This window comes from Ptychodera flava, chromosome 13 (assembly GCF_041260155.1).
Source record: "Ptychodera flava strain L36383 chromosome 13, AS_Pfla_20210202, whole genome shotgun sequence".
In the NCBI taxonomy this organism is placed as follows: Eukaryota; Metazoa; Hemichordata; class Enteropneusta; family Ptychoderidae; genus Ptychodera; species Ptychodera flava.
The window spans coordinates 17,941,684-17,959,360 of record NC_091940.1 but is presented as its reverse complement, the minus strand read 5'-3'; the positions used below and the strand labels follow the sequence as shown (position 1 = coordinate 17,959,360).

Here is a 17,677-nt window from a genome sequence, read left to right as displayed (position 1 = left end):
TTATCGATATCCATGAGCCCAATAAATACCATAGGAGGACACTGTGGTTTAAAGTTATCCTTCAGAAAAATATCTTTCTTTTTCATTGATTCCCTCATAAACACTGCGCAATTTGTCAATGAAGACATTCTGAAATTATATTATCGTCTCCTGTCTGGCGCAGCAAAAATGACACGATGTTGGGTCGTAACCGACTAATCATATACCCATGCCCAGAATTTTATAAATGAACTCCATTAGAAAAGATACAGGATCTCAAACATAGTCTCACAGGAACAACAAATGTGTTTTACAATTGTTACCGATCAAAAATTTTCTCTCGTACCCAATTTCGATCGTCGTACGGAGCAGAGAGAGGCAGCCATTGTTTACACTGAGAGTTACCTACTAGCAACCTGCCTCGTAAATGGCAGGTTAATGAACGGACACTATTGCCTCTTGACCGACCAGGTATTTCACTCCGCAACTTTGAGTAGGCTACTTGTGCTAGCCCCGCCTTCTCATTGACGCTACTGTTGGCTAAGGTTATGAATTCGAATAAACATCCCATCTGATATATTTATAGCTTGCTTGTCAAACCATGGTAGTATAAGAGCTACTCTCTATCGCTTCTTCCCCATGCTCTTATACGCGTTTGGATAGCTTTTTATCACTACATGGAACGCCGACCGACCTAGTAAGTAAATGCCTTGATTGGTTTCCAATATGTGGAGGGACAGTTTCCATACAAAATCCTGTTCAAGAGCAAACACAAGTTTAATTTTGCAAGTCACCATGAGACACAATGAAGTAACGGCAAAATAAGAACAATGAACAGGAAGTGATCAATTGCCTATACCATGTCAGACTTGCCACCACAGGCCAGAGCGCGAGTATATATGAAAATGAAGAGCCGTCTTGACCACTTCTTTATATGATTGCCTATGGCAAACTTCCATGTCGGTCTGATTGTAAAGCACCACCTCTGGAAACTTTTTCGAGATTTTATTTTCGGTTTCAATCGGACTCTTTGGTTGTTAATCTGCTTGTAGTCCACTATGCATAGTGCCTGCGTTTCTAAGAAACTTGTTCGTTCCATTGTTGTATTTTTCTTTGTTGGAAGTTTAGTTTTCTCCTCTGTGAAGGTTGTCGAATCTGTGAAGTGTGACAAGGACCAATTTCCCCGCTTGAATCATTGTCATCCATGTTCGGTGTGTACAAAGATAAACAACGGATGCCGAAGCTACTGTAGTAAGCCCACTCTTTACTGTATAGTTTATAATTTGTGAGGTGTACGAGCCATGTGGCTGAAAAAGGCCAAATTATCTGTCACAGACACATTTTACTTAACTTATTTGATTCCTGTTTGTGTTAGTGGTACTGCTAGTGGATAACTGTTCGACCTTTGTTCTTCTAGACGACGAACAGTGCGACGAAGGGCAGTTTCGTAGACTGGGAGCTTGCCATCCCTGTAAGGTTTGTACGAAACCGGAGGATGAATGTCAGAAGTACTGTAATGAAGGTATGTAAATACGTAAAGTATAATATTAGCGAAAAAGTCACACCAGAGACAAAGTTACATAGCTTTCACTGGAAATTTACCATACGACGAGTACCAACAAATCTCAGATTATTTCAATGGAAAAAAATTGAAGCTCCATTGTGTACGTATTGTCGTGAAGTAGATACACTAAGACACAGATTTTGGGATTGTATTGTGGCCAGAAATATTTGGGAGATGACAGAAAATATAGTAAGTGATGTTGTAGAAAGTAGGGTTACTCTAAAGTTTGAAACTGTTATAGGAGGAATAACTTTGAAAACAAAGAAAATTGAAAAAATTGTAAATCTTATTATTTTGGTTGCAAAATGGTCTATTTATAAGTATCATGTCAGTAATATTCACAGAACTTTTTCTTCAATAATGATGTTAAGAAATGAGCTGTATCTGAGAGCGCAAGCTCAAAAAATTGATATTCTACTTAGTATTTTTCAAAGAATGTAATTATGTCATTATGAAATGTCAAGACTTATGAAAGACGAAATAAATATACATTTAAATAAAAAAAGTATAATAGTTGTCGTAAACGAGTACTTTCAAAGTCTGCCATTTTGTCATGAATTTTGTTTGATACAAAATACTATCTATATTGTTTGACAAGTTGAAAGATACTGAATGAATGGGTGACCATGCATATATGCGACCCTGGTTTTAGACAAATTAAGTAAAACCATCGCGAAACTGAATTATGGTCATGACCATTAATTCATTTTCGCGACGATTTTCGTGTATCTTGTCTAAAACCTAGGTCGAATACACGTATGGTCACCCATTCATTCACTATCTTTTAACAATGATGTCAAACAATATAAATGGTATCTCGTATCAAACAAAATTCATGAAAAAATGGCCGACTTTGTCCATTTAAGCTGCAATCTGTATCGTCAGAGAAAGGGATTACGGGCTGAACCACGGCCCCTCCACAAGTATTACAAGATACTCTTCTACAACTGTACTGAGAACACAATGTGAATTGTTATTCGCCCGAAGATTGCTTGAAAATAGTAGTAAGGAGTCGTTCATGACTTCACCTGTTTTACTCTACAGTATATTACATAGTATAGGAGTTAATCTTTGCATGTAACATTTTCGTTTCCTGAGCAGATTATGTGAAGTATAAAACATAAAAACTAATTAACCAAACACCAAAACACCAAATGCACATCTAATCGCAGATGCGTTCCGTTACCTTATTGAATAGAATCAACTGTGCACACGCGCGTGGCTCTACCGACGTTAAATTTTGTGCTGAGGCTGCTGAACCCTCGTCCCAGCTTCACCGTGACGTCGAAAATAACCTTATTGTCCCCTCTTGTATAATAAATTAAACGGTGCGCTCGGGTATTAGGTTGTCGATATAAGACTTGTGGGGTGAAAATTAGCTTCGCTCGCTTCACAGTCCATCGACACATTGTGACTGGATATTTTTTTCTGTCAAATATGCTAATTGTCACCCTAGAGGTCTGCAACCTTCGATTGCCCTTTTAACCTCCAATTAATAACAGAACTCATGTGCTTATGTATCTGACAGATACACATTGACAACGGGCCGCCATTCAAACATTTTTTTACCTCGAAGGCTCAAGCCACTGACCTTTAGAACGTGTCCCTCTTCAAACTTCAGTTTACGAACGACACTTTTTCAAACATTACGTCACCATAATGCGGAATGGAGAATAAGAAAAGCCTAAAATATTTCACACGCAAGTAACCCCGTTTACGAAGTAAGTCACGTGATTTGACCCACCGGGGTTACACTCTTTTTCTCCGCAGTGCTTTAGAGAATGAGCGTTTAATTTGAAAACTGCGTTTTTTATTTGTCTGAGAGAAGTGGCCCCACCCAGCTTTGTACAAACGGGCGTCCTATCTCGAAGCTTAGAGCGCCCCCGTGTATTCGTCGAAAAGGCTGGAATTGGAACAAGAAAAGTCCTAACACAATCACCCTTATTAAGTAAAATAGGCGCGAAAATAACTTTGGATGAAATATCCTTTGATGCCATTTCAAATTAAGTGTAATTGTGCATTTGTCTAGAAACTCCAAGTTACCTTTTATATGTTCCTTCTCCTCTTAATATGTTGTAGAGTTAATGGAATTCACAAAGACAACACTCGCCACTAATAAACCAGTAAGTTTCAACGGTTGTTGACTTTATCGGTGAGAACATACTTGTAAACGATCACAAGTGTTATTTTTAGGCAGCACGAAAGCTTTTACAATAGTTAATTATTTGTGCCGTTCACACATAGGTCATTGAAACGCCCGTGAAACGGCTCTGGTCCAATACTGGCATAAAAAGTTACGTATGGACACGTATCGACACTCCCAAGTGGTTCTGAAACGTTTCAAATTTGAGACGGTTTAGCCGACTAGACCTGAGCCGGTGTAGGGATTTAACTCCGTCCGCAACTTGCCGTGTGGACGGATCGAGCCGCTTCAGAGCTGTCTTAAATGCCCTCGCGCGACAGGTATTTGTAACATATAACAAACAACAACCAACACACAGTAAGTGAGGCTACCCACAATTCCCCTTGATTTGTTCACTTTGGTTCCCTGACCCATTTCCCCGGTAGAGGGCGTGGGGAAATATAGGGTCAGGTACCGGGTAGCCATCTTGAACAGAATTTTGTTCAAGATGGCGGAGGTTAGTCACCTGACACAACATACTACAACAAATATGGCTTACTACAATGAAAACGCCGGTCAAATTCGACTGGATCAGAATTATTTTCGAACACTGGTATCCGAACCAAAAACATTGGCACACGAGACGGGAAACATAAACTGAAAGGATTTATCCAGAAGTACGGGGAAATAGAGGTGATTGAAGGCTGGCTGTGCGCAGCAGTACTTGTGGCGTGTATCGAACGCACTAGGGTCATTGAGGTCATCGCCGACTGTGGCGTGACCCCAATGACCCTAGCACGTTCGATACACGCCACAAGTACCGCTGCGATATCACAGCTAATTGAAAGCAAACTTGTTGGAACTGTGAACGACGATTGATTTTGATGGATAGAATGGTGTCCGAATTTCGTGAAAAATGCAAGGCATCATGTCGACGTTCTAAAAGTATCAAGAGGTGTGCTAAATCACAGTGGCTAAATCATGGAGGTAGAAAGTCTTTCTTTCTACCTCCACGGCTTTGTGGTACAAACAAGAAGTTGGTGTCAAGTGAGCCTGAAAGTGCGAAACCCAAGAAACATGAGAAAAAGTGACAAGTGTTACTTTCATCCAATCACAGCTTGTTTTATTTTAACCAATAGTGTCCATGTTTACATTAGCCGGTACCTGACCCTATATTTCCCCACGCCCTCTACCGGGCAAATGGGTCAGGGAACCAGACTATTGTTCACTCAGACATTTTTTGCTAAAGGCTTTTTCAATTTTATCAGTTTCTTAACAATTTTAACTTACAATTTAAGTTCAGGATTATTTGTTAAAAATGTGTGTTCCAAAATCGATTATGTTTAACATTCAAGAGTAAATTGAATGAGAAGTCGATGTTTGGAGGTGCTAAAAATTGCACACTTGTCAAGATAAAGTTATCAGCAACTAAGATGGTCTCATCATGCCACTGTTAGACATGCAAAGTTCCTTTGTTACGAACATTAAAAAAAATCAATACCTTTCTTTTGCCAACACAGATGCAACTTATTCCCTTAGCTTCCTTGAAATATTGTGTATGACTGCCAAAAATCTATGTCGACAAAATTACAAAATTGCGTTCTCCTCCGCGGAAAAGGGGTTGATCTTCTCATTATTCACGATGTGAAATCAGAAAATTATGATTATCAGAACTATGTTGCCAAAATTTTGAAATATGGACCGAGTTGTTTTGTGTACAGAAAAAATTGCTTCAGTTCAGAGAGTGATCTCCGTGTGTACAGATCATGGAGAATTGTGGGTAACCTCACTTACTGTGCAACATTAAATTTCCTTTCGTCATGGCTGCCAAACAGAGCACTACATCTCGTGGCAATAATTGGTCCGAGGATCAGATCAGTCTGCTTATCTCAGTCTGGGCAGACGAAAGTATACAGAGCAGAGAATGCTGAATGGAACCTGTAGAGACAGCCTCGTTTACAAAAAAATTGCCGAAAGGGCTCTACAAAAGAGATAGCTGATCATTGCCACCGCAAGATAAAGGCACTAAAACTGAAGTACAGAGAAGTTGTTGACAACAACAGGCGGAGCGACAGGACTACATCGTTCATGTCAGCCATTATGTCACAATGCTGTATGCTTGGCCATATACACCTTTTGAACTTGAGACGGACCAAAACAAAGACTTAATTTGTGTGTGTGTGTGTGTGGACACAAGCGGACTCAAACAATTAATCCCTTGTGTTTGCAAATCACTAATAGTGTCACAGAAACGTTTCCAATTTTTTCTGTCTGAACGTAGTAAATCAGTTCCCGATTAAAAACAAGGTAAAGTCCACATAGAACAAATACACTTCTTTACAAATTACAGAAATAGTGTGAAACTATTCTAAATTGGACAGCAAAGCAAATAGGGTCGAGGGGCATTGGCCAGACAATATTTTTCAGAATTAATTGTGTAGTAAAGCGTCCGGCCACAGGCGGCCCAGACGCATTGAGTTATCATTAATTTTTTCTCACAGTTTTCTCCATCCGTTCCTCTCCTTTTCTTCATGCTCTGACTGATCGGAGTAAATAAAATAAATGATTGTATAACCTAACCTAGCCTTTTGACTTTTTATTTATCTTACACCCCATTACAAGGACGTTTATTCTCTCATATACACATCTTGTAATTAATAAGTCAACACAACTATTATGCTAATCCGTGGACTTATCAGGGATTTTATCGGTTGGTCAACATTGCGAAAGATAGGAAAAATTACTGAAAGGGGTCCTTTTTCATTTACACTTCTATCTTTCGCAATGTTGACCAAGTGAACAAAATGAAACATGAGGAAAGAAACTAGTCTCTGTGCTGCTGCTACTTCTAAAAATAGTGAGTTGAATTTACAAAATCAGTCTCTCTAAGTATAGCAACCATAACCCACCACCGCCATCACTTTCAGCAGCGTCGAACTGCTGCTACAGTCGTCACTGTCACCAATGTCCTATTAATCATCACAGTCCTTTCTCCCTTCTGTTTCCTCCATCTCCTCCCTCTCTTCATCTTCTTCTTCGCCGCTCTCCTTATAATCATTATAATGATTAATGATACTGATCAGTAGCTTACGATATCACATTATCGGGCAGGAGCTGCTGTTTTGATGATCTTTTAGTATTTATGTACTGTACATGTAATAATTAAATGCCAAACCAAAATGTTGGACCAAAGATCGTGCGAAAAAAAATACGAATAGCAAATCTGCTCTACTGTACAGTATGTGGCAAAGATTACCAAGAATTCTGTGAAAACCAAATTTCTGTACCAGTTGAAAGCAACGGGATAAAGTCCAAAACAGAAATCCGCTGAAAGTCGACCGAAAACCACATCCCATAGGAAGCTAAAATAATAGTATCGAGGCAACGTTTGAGCAACGAGGTGCAGTAAAAGGTATTTCACTGAGGTCTAATCGAACACTCTGGCCCTCAGGTGTTCGTGTCAGATAGATATCGCAGCAACCTATTCACCTCTTCTATTTAATGTCTGATAAATGGCATGAAAGCTTTGTATAGGTGCATTGAATAGCCACAGAGTTATAATCAAAATGCAAGCAGTGGTCGAAGGTTATCGTTGATACAATTATTCCACACTATATTCACTTATCATCTGTTTTATTTTGTTCCTTACAGACAACAAGAAACTAATTGTACCGGAAACAACGACGCCACTAGGAAAACCTACACTCCGACATTGCCGGCAAAGAATCTTGAAACAGAAGGTACACGAAAGAAAGATACCTTAGAAATCAAACATCGCCCTTTGTTTAAACGCCACCTAAAGAACACAATTCGCAGGTCACCGACAAAGCTTGTAGGTCCCTTGTTTTCGGTTTGTGAACATTTTGATGTTGTGTCAGTACGCTAATCACATAAGCAAGAAAGAAGAAAAGTACACGTCCGTTGTTTATAAGCGATCCAATGAATCGGATGTAGGATGTGTGCCCTGAAGATGTAAGAGAGAAACTTTCGGACAAGTTTTCCAAAAATAAACTATGCTGAGAAGCAGTGGTAAAAACTACGGTTTTAAAGACGAGCCCATTATCAACGTTTGTCTTGCTTATAGAAACCACAAACTGATAATCAAGACTTTGCAAGCTTCTGAAACTTTCCATTTTACCCAACAAATGATGATCAACAGCTGACAACCTCGATGCATGGTAAAAATTACCATTTCGTACCTTAATCGTGTAACTGATGCTTCTAAACCAATTTCTATTTAAAATAGGGTATGGCATTATTGTAGAAACCAGTTTAGGAATAGCACTGGCATTCTTAGCGTCGCTCGTTGGTATTTCGTGTGTTTGCAGAAGAAAGAAAATAAGGAAGAGAAAACGGCTGAATGATACAAACGATACAGCGGGCGGTAAAGGGCAACAACAACGCCAAAAACAAGGTAATAACTTTAATATTTCGGATGAAGGTCACATGAACTGTCGGAGAAAGGGGTACGGGGATGTATGGGAAATAAAGAGGAAAGGTTGCAGAGTTTGTTTATCTTGTCGAAAAATACATTACAAGATAGCAAAATGATGTATAATATAATTATGTGCGTACGTGCATTGCATTTAGGTTGATATGAGGTAGGTAGGTTTAGGGCAATATGCCGTTAACATTTATTGAACAGAAATGAAATTAGTTATATTTCGAAACTCTACAGGGCTGAGTCCATTATACAAGGTGTTTATTTATTTTTCGTTAAAAAACTTTATTAATTTTGCTCTTATACTTTATTCATTATTATGATAAGTTCGGTATCAGTGGAAAGCAAATCAGCAAGCTATAAACTGTGAATGTAAATATACATGTAGCACCACAAGTACGCCTGTAATCTTGCAAAATGCAACCTAGTCTACGTTATAACATAAACCATTAGTTTTTTGCCACATGCTAAACGATGTCTTACTTTGTACCTTGACAATTTTTGGAATCTCTTTCAATGAAATAAGGGAAAGTGCACTTTATATGACCGTGTACCATGTGATTCAGAAGTAGTCTGTACATCCCCCCCCCCCCAATGATAACAACATCAGTGGAAGTCTACGTCCTTTTTGCATATTCTTGTTCAGAACCAATTATTGTGTTTCTTTTACGTGAGATCATAGGTAGAGCCTATTATTTAAGACAAGCAATGCCGGGGTGGTTAGGGTCCAGAAATAATTAAGAGCTGGAGAGGGCTACTTTATTTGAAAACACGATGAGAACTAATTTGGGATCATTGGATTTTCATACATTTCAAATTTCTCGAAAGTGCTAGGTGCCGTATAGCTGAATGTTGCAATATTGTAAATTACTCATAAAACAAGTGTGTAATATAAGAACAAAAGCAGATGAGATTACATTTGTAGATTAAATCGACATTACTTCACCATCCAATAATCCCAAATTAGTTCCAATCGTGTTTGAATGACATTCTATTCCTCATGCAATATTTTTTCAAGTTGACGGGGCATTTCATTTCAGGTACAGGTGAAATAATCATTTGTGCATGACCTAGAAATGTTTTCCAAGAGTAAAACTTAGTGTATATCAATTTTACGATTTTTCTATTACACTACTGATCCATTATTTTACTTTATACCTGACTTTTACAAACTATGTTGCTTTTCACCTTTTTTATCGATCAATGTGATTTTATCAGATACAAACCATGTAAATATTTTCATTAAATTGAGGTCAGCTTTCTCAGTTTTAATCGACATCAACTATACAACCGCTTTGCGAATAGGTGTCTGGTGCGGTATGTCAAAGTAACATTATTTTTTGGGAAAGCAAATTACTACTACTACTACTACTACTACTACTACTACTACTACTACTACTATTACTACTACTACTACTGCTACTACTACTACTACTACTACTACACTACTACTACTAATAATAATAATAATAATAATAATAATAATAATAATAATAACCATTATAATGATGGTTTTTATTGTTATTTTCTATTTACTGTGAAGATGGGACGGATTACACAAAAATCCCCCTAACTAATCAGGAAGAGAAGGATGCAAAACCTATTATGCAAGACACACAACCCACACTCTGAAACACCGGGAGATCATGATTTCGAGGCTGGAGAGCAGGTTGAAGAATAATGACGTTGTTGATATGTAACGATCTCTACAGACGGAAAGGTTAACACTGTCGAATTATTCAGACACCGTCTTGTTTTTTCCAATGATGAACTTTATTCACGCATACAACTTTCACTCTGTCATGTGATAACAGAGCAATGAAATTCGTGTTTAATTTCTAAGTATGGCGAATCGTGAAATTCGGACTTGTAAATTTAACACTCATTGACCTTTTGTCCAAAAGACTACAGTAAGATAATAAAACGATTGAAACTAATTCGGGATATTTGGATGGTGAAGTAATGCCGATTTAGTCTGCAAATGTAACCTCATCTACTTTTCTTTTTACGCTACACACTTGTTTTTATGAGTAATTTATAATATTGCAATATTCAGCTATAGGGCACCTAACACTTTTGAGAAATTTGAAAAATATGAAAATCCAATTATCCCAAATTAGTTCCAATCGTGTTAATTTTTGTGCATTTGTGAAGAGCAATTTAACTTATTCGAATTTCTCACATCCGTAACCCTAATCAACTGCCGGAGTACTCTGATGCCATTAATGTTAGAGGATGAAAGTGATCTCGATCGAGTTCCCATCTTGAAAGATCTTTTTCATTGGACCAATGTTTCGGCAGTGAGCGGACTGTCTTCTTATGATCACAACGATGGATTCCCTTACGACTAGTGAAAATACAACTTATATGATAAAACAGGTAGAAATGGATATTTGATAAAGTATAGTGAAGAGTTTACATAAAAATTGCCCATAAAAAACTATGAAACTCGAATTATCCTACATAAAAAGTGGGCTATAATAACGCAAGAGTCGTACAAATGCTCTAAGGACCAAGATAATACATAGTTGGACCGAATCACGGGTAAAACAGTCAAACCTTTCTCCCATATTTACAGTAGTTGAAGAGCAGTAGTTAAATAGGTCTGATTTTTATCTTAATTAATAGCCGTCCCGAGTCTTTATATTGGCTCTACTCGAATTTTTAAAGGAAAAGTTTTCAAAGTAAAGGGAACGTAAGTGATTTGGTAAATTATCTGTAAATAAGAAAAATCACCTTAGAGATTTCCCATCTAAAATACTGTTATATGACCGATTAAGTGTATAGGTTGTTTTGTTTTCAGCCCTCATTCGCCATAATCTCCCAATCACTAGCGTTCCCTTTACTTTGAAAACTTCTCCTTTGAAAAGTTTTGTGACTGTAATGTCCATCATATGTGACTTGTTGTCAATGAACTAGTTTTGTTCTCTATTATTGGCTTGTGCCGTAGATTGCAGAGGGGCACCCCCTCTACTGTCTATGCTTGTATCGTATGTCTTCCTGCGGAAGCGGAATATATCTTACATACAGTAAGGGATATGTTCATACTTTTTGCATTAGTGAAAATAGGACGGCTATTTGAAACCATGATGATGTATTAATATTAATTTTCTTATAGCGGAAAATGCGGATATAACAATCACAGGACAATTCTTCATGATGAGGTTGTACGCGTGTAATAAAGTTGAACTAAACGAGTCAGGTTTGACTGTTTCCAAACTCTGTCATGCTTTTTGCCTTGTACGATATGTCTTCCTGTTGAAGCGGAATATACCGTATATGCTGTAAGAGCTAATACTTTTTGGTATAGTGACATTTTGATGGCTGTTTGAAACTAGGTCACCTTTTGTTACTGAAAACACAGATAATAGGGATTAATCGTCATCATGATGAAATTTTGTAATTATAAGTTGTGTAGAAAATAGTGTTGGGATACTGAACATTTATTGTTCTAGAAAAAATAAACTAAAATTTACGAGGTTTCTGTGACCTAGATTCTGTACATGGCTAGTAGAATGGAACATTTTTTGTAATATTGTACACTTTGCGAAGACCTTGACTCAAGGAATTGTAAAAATCTGGCACAATATTTCTCATTTCACACGACTTCACCCTCATGAAGGGAAGTACTTAGAATCAAGCATAGTTTTCTTTCCCCACTTTTGCATACCTACATAACCTTACTGAATTTATATACCGTATTACAGTATTTATTTGAAATTCACCTCTTTTGCATCTGTCCCTTCATGAATATGTAAAATTGCATTATTTTACCAGCTTGTACTGTGTTTAAATATATAGTTTGCGACGCAATGACTTTTACCGAAGTGTTTGTGGAAGTTGTAAGAAGAACGATTTATTTAAAGGGATAGTCCAGTCCCATCCCTTCATCGAAAGTGGAAAATTCAGCGTTCGATGACAAAATTCTGAAAGGACTTTTGAGGGGGACCTATTTTAAAATCGCATATTTCGGATCACGTGGAACTCCGACTCGAAGAAAAGTAGAACATTTCTCTCGGTTCACTAGACCCTGCCTACATGCATGAAAATGTTTATAATCAGCATAATTTGAAAGAGATGACCTGGTAATATGAAACCCACCCTTTTGACAAAGTCAAGCTGAAAATTATAGGTTACAATGTTTGTCATTTTTAGTCTACTGTCATATTTATTCTTTTTACGTTAATTTATTTATATTTTTTCCGATGTTATACTCGAAGGGTGAAAGTTCTTTACATTAATTTTTTTCGAAGTCTCTCATGATTTCACATTGACTTGAAAACACTTGTCAAACATTTGAAAGGGGTGCTTGATTGCTAGGGTATCCAGTGTGACCCTTTAAACCATACTGCTGAAGGCAATCCGACTGTAAGGAAGGATAAAACAAGAGAATATCATCAATCTCGCGTTGGGGGCTAATAATGTTTCTCATCAGCAGCAAGATAAATATGCACCCTACAATAACGTATATAATTGAATCTTTTCTTGAAAAATAAACCCTCCGTCTTCCCCTTTCACAAGAGAGATATTTTATGAAATACGGGATGTATAAATTTCAATCTGTTTACGACTTGTATTATCTTTCCAATTTTAATCCTGACAATCATTAAGACATTAAGAAATTATTTGAAAAACGTAATGCGAACTTTAACGTTAAAGAAACTTTTGTTGGGTCAGGTAATTTTAAGAATACAATTTGACATTGTTTAATTTATCTTTACTGTGTTCACTTATTTTTGACGTGGAATGTAATTTATTCTTGAAATTATGATTCCAAACCGGAGGAACGATATTTGTCTCTCAACCGATATTATGGTTATCATTAAAGTAAGGAGTTTCATGTCGATTAAATTAATCTATACCATATGTTGGTCACCTACATACACATTTCCGCATCTTTTATTATTTCTACAAAATAATTATAAACAAAAATAACTGAGAGAGAGAGGGAGAGAGAGAGAGAGACAGACAGACAGACAGACAGACAGACAGACAGACAGACAGACAGGGGGAGAGGGAGAGAGATATTACGAAAAGGATTTTGGTAACTTTAACACCAAAACCACGGATAAATATAAATCCACACACAATACTGTATATGTATAAGTGCAATAACGATTAGCCTATTTATACAAAATAAGGAGTGAACCATTTGTTATCCTGTGGGCTTGGAAGATTTCGAGGGAAAAAAAGATTCCGAAAGGTTGCTTTTGAAAAGCAAATCCAAGCGAGGATGGCAGACAAAATGAAAAAGATTGCCAGCAGACATGAAGTAAAAAATAATGCACGAACAGCTGCTTTAAGTCTTTACTTAAAATTTTCGGGGCTTCCCATTTTATAACATCTTTCATTTTCGGGTCACCCTTAGGTCACATCTTCATAACATCTGAACTTATTACATTCAATTTAAATTCAATTCATTTCATTTCATTGAGCTCCAGCTGATTTTATTAATATTTTAACACACACTTGTGCTGTTGTTTTACATGTACCCAGTTTTTCAGTTTTAAAAATTGTTATGCTTCCGTTACAGTATCTCATCCTTATACCCGAAAATACTTTAATACTCAAGTCAGCTTGCCAACATAGCCCGTCCATTGTTGTCCTTTACAATGATGTGCCAGGCTTACCATGACTTATCAACAAATGTATGTTAATATTCAAATATAGAAGCTGCATTTCAAAATGAAAAGCCATACCCTGAATATGAAACAATGCATCACATAAAATTTTGAAATAGAAATCCCAAGCACTTCTTATCATTTACTAGTACATATGCAGAAGCTGCATTTTTTATTTCTTTGCGTATGTTTACACTAAGTAGTGAAGTGCTTATGCGCGCGAAAATATCCTCTGAGAGGAAAAATGAAAAAAAAGATGCCAGAATTTAATTGGTTGGAAAAAATAATTCCAGGTGAAGCGGGGAAAAACAAAAAAATTTGCTTCAGAGTCAATCTTCCAAGGCCCCCATCGAACGGCCCCACTCCTAAGTCTCGCCTGTTCTTTAATTGTTGCCGCCTTCATCATCGTCGTCGTATTTGATGACATCATCATCATCATCATCATCATCATCAACATCATTGTCATCATCATCATCATCATCATCATCATCATCATCATTATCATCATCGTCATCATCGTCATCATCATCATCATCGTCATCATCATCATCATCATCATCATCATCATCATCATCATCATCATCACTAGCTATGCAGAAACTTTCCATGCACAATAAACACAGACTAGTGGATCATTCATTGACGCCTTATCATGGACATATATGTTGACCCCAAAGTGCATTGCCTCATCTGAGGTACCTTTACTCTTTGAACAGTATCAATAACATACCGACATCACAAAACCTCTTGCCACTGTCAGTTCAAACGCACATATTTTTGCGGATCCATGAGAATGCATAGTCGTAAATCGACAATGCTGCAGTCGGTCGCACTTTCCTGATAGTGTGTGCATTTTCGACCAAAGGTGATGTGATATGGGGAAAGACTGACCTGATTTCAGAAAATTTGATCAGAGTCCCGTTGTGGCGCTCCACTTGGCCCTTGCCGGAGGATCAAGGGTCCTCGCCTCGTGGCTCAATGTTGGCGAATTTAGACAAGAAAAGCAGCCTCCGATATGTGCCTTCGGTAAGACAGCAGACGGGTTTACGGCCATCACAGCGGGCGAGGCGTACACTTACACGGCGGGGGATTTTGATTCCACGTTGAATAAGGTGACAATGGATCTCTGGGAAATTGGTTTCAAGTATGGGGATGAGGTTTATTACAGATGCTGTAACCCTGACCTTGGTGGATGGAGTTCTCTGTATAGTTTTACAGTGCGACAAGGCGGTCTGCTGGACGCCAAGGGGCGTGGTGATGATGGTCCAGCACGGAGTCTTCCGAAGGACGGACCTTGGCCCCAGCCCAGGCCAAAGATTGCCCTGATTGCTGACATGGGTATCCAGTTTGGCCAGAGTACGGTGGACTCGATCACGAGGTTCGTCCAGAGCGGAGAGGTACAGTTAGTCGTCCACGCCGGTGACATCAGCTACGCCGATGATTTTAGCCTCGTTCAACACAACAACTCTTTCGTGTGGACCGAGTACATGTCGATCATAGAACCATTCTCAGCACGCGTGCCCTACATGGTCGGCCCTGGCAACCACGAAGCTCAGTACAAATTTGCCGCCTATTTGAACTGGTTCCACATGCCCCACAACGCTAGCCAATCGGAGTCCCCCTTCTACTACTCATTCGACTACATGGGCGTCCATTTCGTTTCCATGTCAACGGAGCATGATTTCAGCCCGGGCTCGGCGCAGCATCGGTGGCTGGAGAACGATCTGAGAAAAGCCGACGCCAACAGAGCGAACGTCCCTTGGATCTTCGTGCACGGCCACCGCCCGCTGTACTGCAGTGACATACTGACATGGTTGACGCGGTGCACGGTGGAAGCTCCCAGGTACAGAGCAAATATGGAAGGTCTTTTCCACAAGTACAAGGTCGATGTGTACATGGCGGGACACAATCATCAATACGAGAGGTCGTACCCAGTTTACAACATGACTGTCATGAGCAAAAATTACCACAATCCACCGGCAACTGTCTACATCGTCAACGGAGCTGCAGGTAAATGAAAATTAACAATAATATAAAAGAGACAATAGATCATACTGTCATTATCTTTGTTCCATAAAAACAAATAGATTGTCTTGTTCTCTCCCTGGATGGAATGTATTTGCTTTGCCAACATACACAAGGAATCGTGTACAATATGCTATTGTTGACAAATGAATTCCAGTCCGGTTGTCAACAAAAACTTTGGCATGAAACATACACAGGTGTTGACAAATAGAACATCGGGCATTTATACATCTTCTATCGAGTACTTTTGAGCAGAACAAGAAGCCATATTTCATACACAAGACATCACAAGACCCAAGGAAGTACATCAACAGTTATAACTGATAACTGACAAAGCTTTAAATTTGGAGTACAGAATAATAAGGAATGTTTTAAAAGTTGCCGAATTGACCACTGCGAACGAAGTACAATATAGATACCAAAGACACATGCTGTAATAAATGTGACATCAAAAATCATATTCAGTTTGTCCCGGCTAAGATGTGCTGAGATATCTTTGTTGTATGACAATGAAAACTGCATGATTGCGAACAAAATCTTACACCAATAATTTGAGAAAGAAATTTTATAATTTGACAACCATTCAATTAACCAATCGATTGATAGACCAATCGATCGACGAACAATTCAGCAAACCAGTCTACAAATCGATCGATCAGCAGGGATAGTTAAACATTGCACTTAACTTCTTAGACCTTGCAATGAAAACTAACAAATAATATCCCAGAATTTCGGCTGAAGTGCATCTTCAAAATACGCCTCGCTCTAAGGTTACCATGCTCTTACAGGTTTGTGACGATTCTTATCCTTAAAATCATGTTGAAATTTGGGATTTTAAACGTGTAAGGCGTGTTAAATTTTTGCAAGATTTTAATCATGCTACGCAACACTGTAAACAGCTCTATACCTCTGTTCTCTTTCAGGAAACCCTGAATTGAATGACCCGACTTTCGTTCCGGAGTCGATGGCTCCTTGGCGCGCTAAAAATGCGGTCACTGAGAATAATGGATGGATGTTGATGGAAGTCAACGCCACAGCTCTCGATTTCAAATATCTGTTCAGCAAGAACGATGAAGTATTCGACAGGTTCACCATCACTAAGGACAAGGTTTAAAGGGAATATTTTGGACCAATCGATCAGAAAACTTGGCAATACTAATGCGCAGAAATCAAAATTTAAAGCTTTGATGGTGGCGCCCTTTAGAGTTTCTTTCACTGGGTTCAGATCTAAGCAATCAACAAAGCAGTTTTCGTAAAAAATATTCAAAAGCGGTGTCTTGGTGAGCGGCTGAGCAAGTAGTTTTGTTCTACGCATCAAAGGCGGATAGGCTGAAAGATTCGGTAGTGCACGGGTCTCCACCAGCTCTCTACCCAAAACCACTGGACTCGGCGGAGACCCATACGCGAATGAATCTTTCAGTCTAAGGCCTAGAGGGCCGTCAATCTTTATCACAGGTGAACATGATAGTTCTATCCTTGTTAGTAGTTTCTTTCCTCGCATCAGGGCCTTGTGCAGACACGGTTGTTGTAGCTTGTCATAAGCGCTCCGTCAACAGCATGGAAAAATACGGCTGCGGCGGAAGAAGGATTATGTTGTTTAGGGATAGCAAAGAGGGAGATATAAACCAAGCCAGGACAAGTGGGAGCTGTTGTAATGGTGGGAGTTACCGTGTGTTATCCTGGAGGGGAAAGGGGGACAGGAGAAAACTAATGGACGGGAGGGATTGCTGTTTAAATCTTACAGCGGTAGGGCAATTAAGAATAGTTTGCGTCCTTACACACATGATTTGCTCCAAACACCGTAGAACAGTCTGAAAGAAACTCCGGAACCTTAAAATTGTTCGAACCAGAGAGTGTAAAAATGGATAAACTGGTTAGCTGCGCCGGATCACAACACAATGATGCCACTGACTTGTGATACTAAG

General features: G+C 38.6%; 2 protein-coding genes and 1 long non-coding RNA gene across 3 annotated transcripts; 2 read left to right on the top strand and 1 right to left on the bottom strand.

The window, feature by feature from the left end:
- Window positions 1-203: 203 nt before the first annotated feature.
- LOC139147651 (uncharacterized) lies at window positions 204-2,948 on the bottom strand. The gene is made up of 2 exons (XR_011555771.1): window positions 2,730-2,948; window positions 204-1,490 (listed from the first exon to the last, which is right to left on the bottom strand). It is a non-coding gene; the product is annotated as an uncharacterized lncRNA (long non-coding RNA).
- LOC139147650 (uncharacterized) lies at window positions 1,038-10,043 on the top strand. The gene is made up of 5 exons (XM_070718799.1): window positions 1,038-1,230; window positions 1,397-1,501; window positions 7,317-7,405; window positions 7,912-8,079; window positions 9,650-10,043. Exons 1-4 carry the CDS (start codon window positions 1,038-1,040, stop codon window positions 7,927-7,929), a joined length of 405 nt encoding a protein of 134 aa, XP_070574900.1. The 3' UTR covers window positions 7,930-8,079; window positions 9,650-10,043.
- A 4,551-nt stretch (window positions 10,044-14,594) lies between these two features.
- Window positions 14,595-17,677, top strand: LOC139147649 (acid phosphatase type 7-like). The gene is made up of 2 exons (XM_070718798.1): window positions 14,595-15,737; window positions 16,676-17,677. The coding sequence occupies exons 1-2, from the start codon at window positions 14,846-14,848 to the stop codon at window positions 16,864-16,866; spliced, it is 1,083 nt and encodes a 360-aa protein (XP_070574899.1). The 5' UTR covers window positions 14,595-14,845; the 3' UTR covers window positions 16,867-17,677.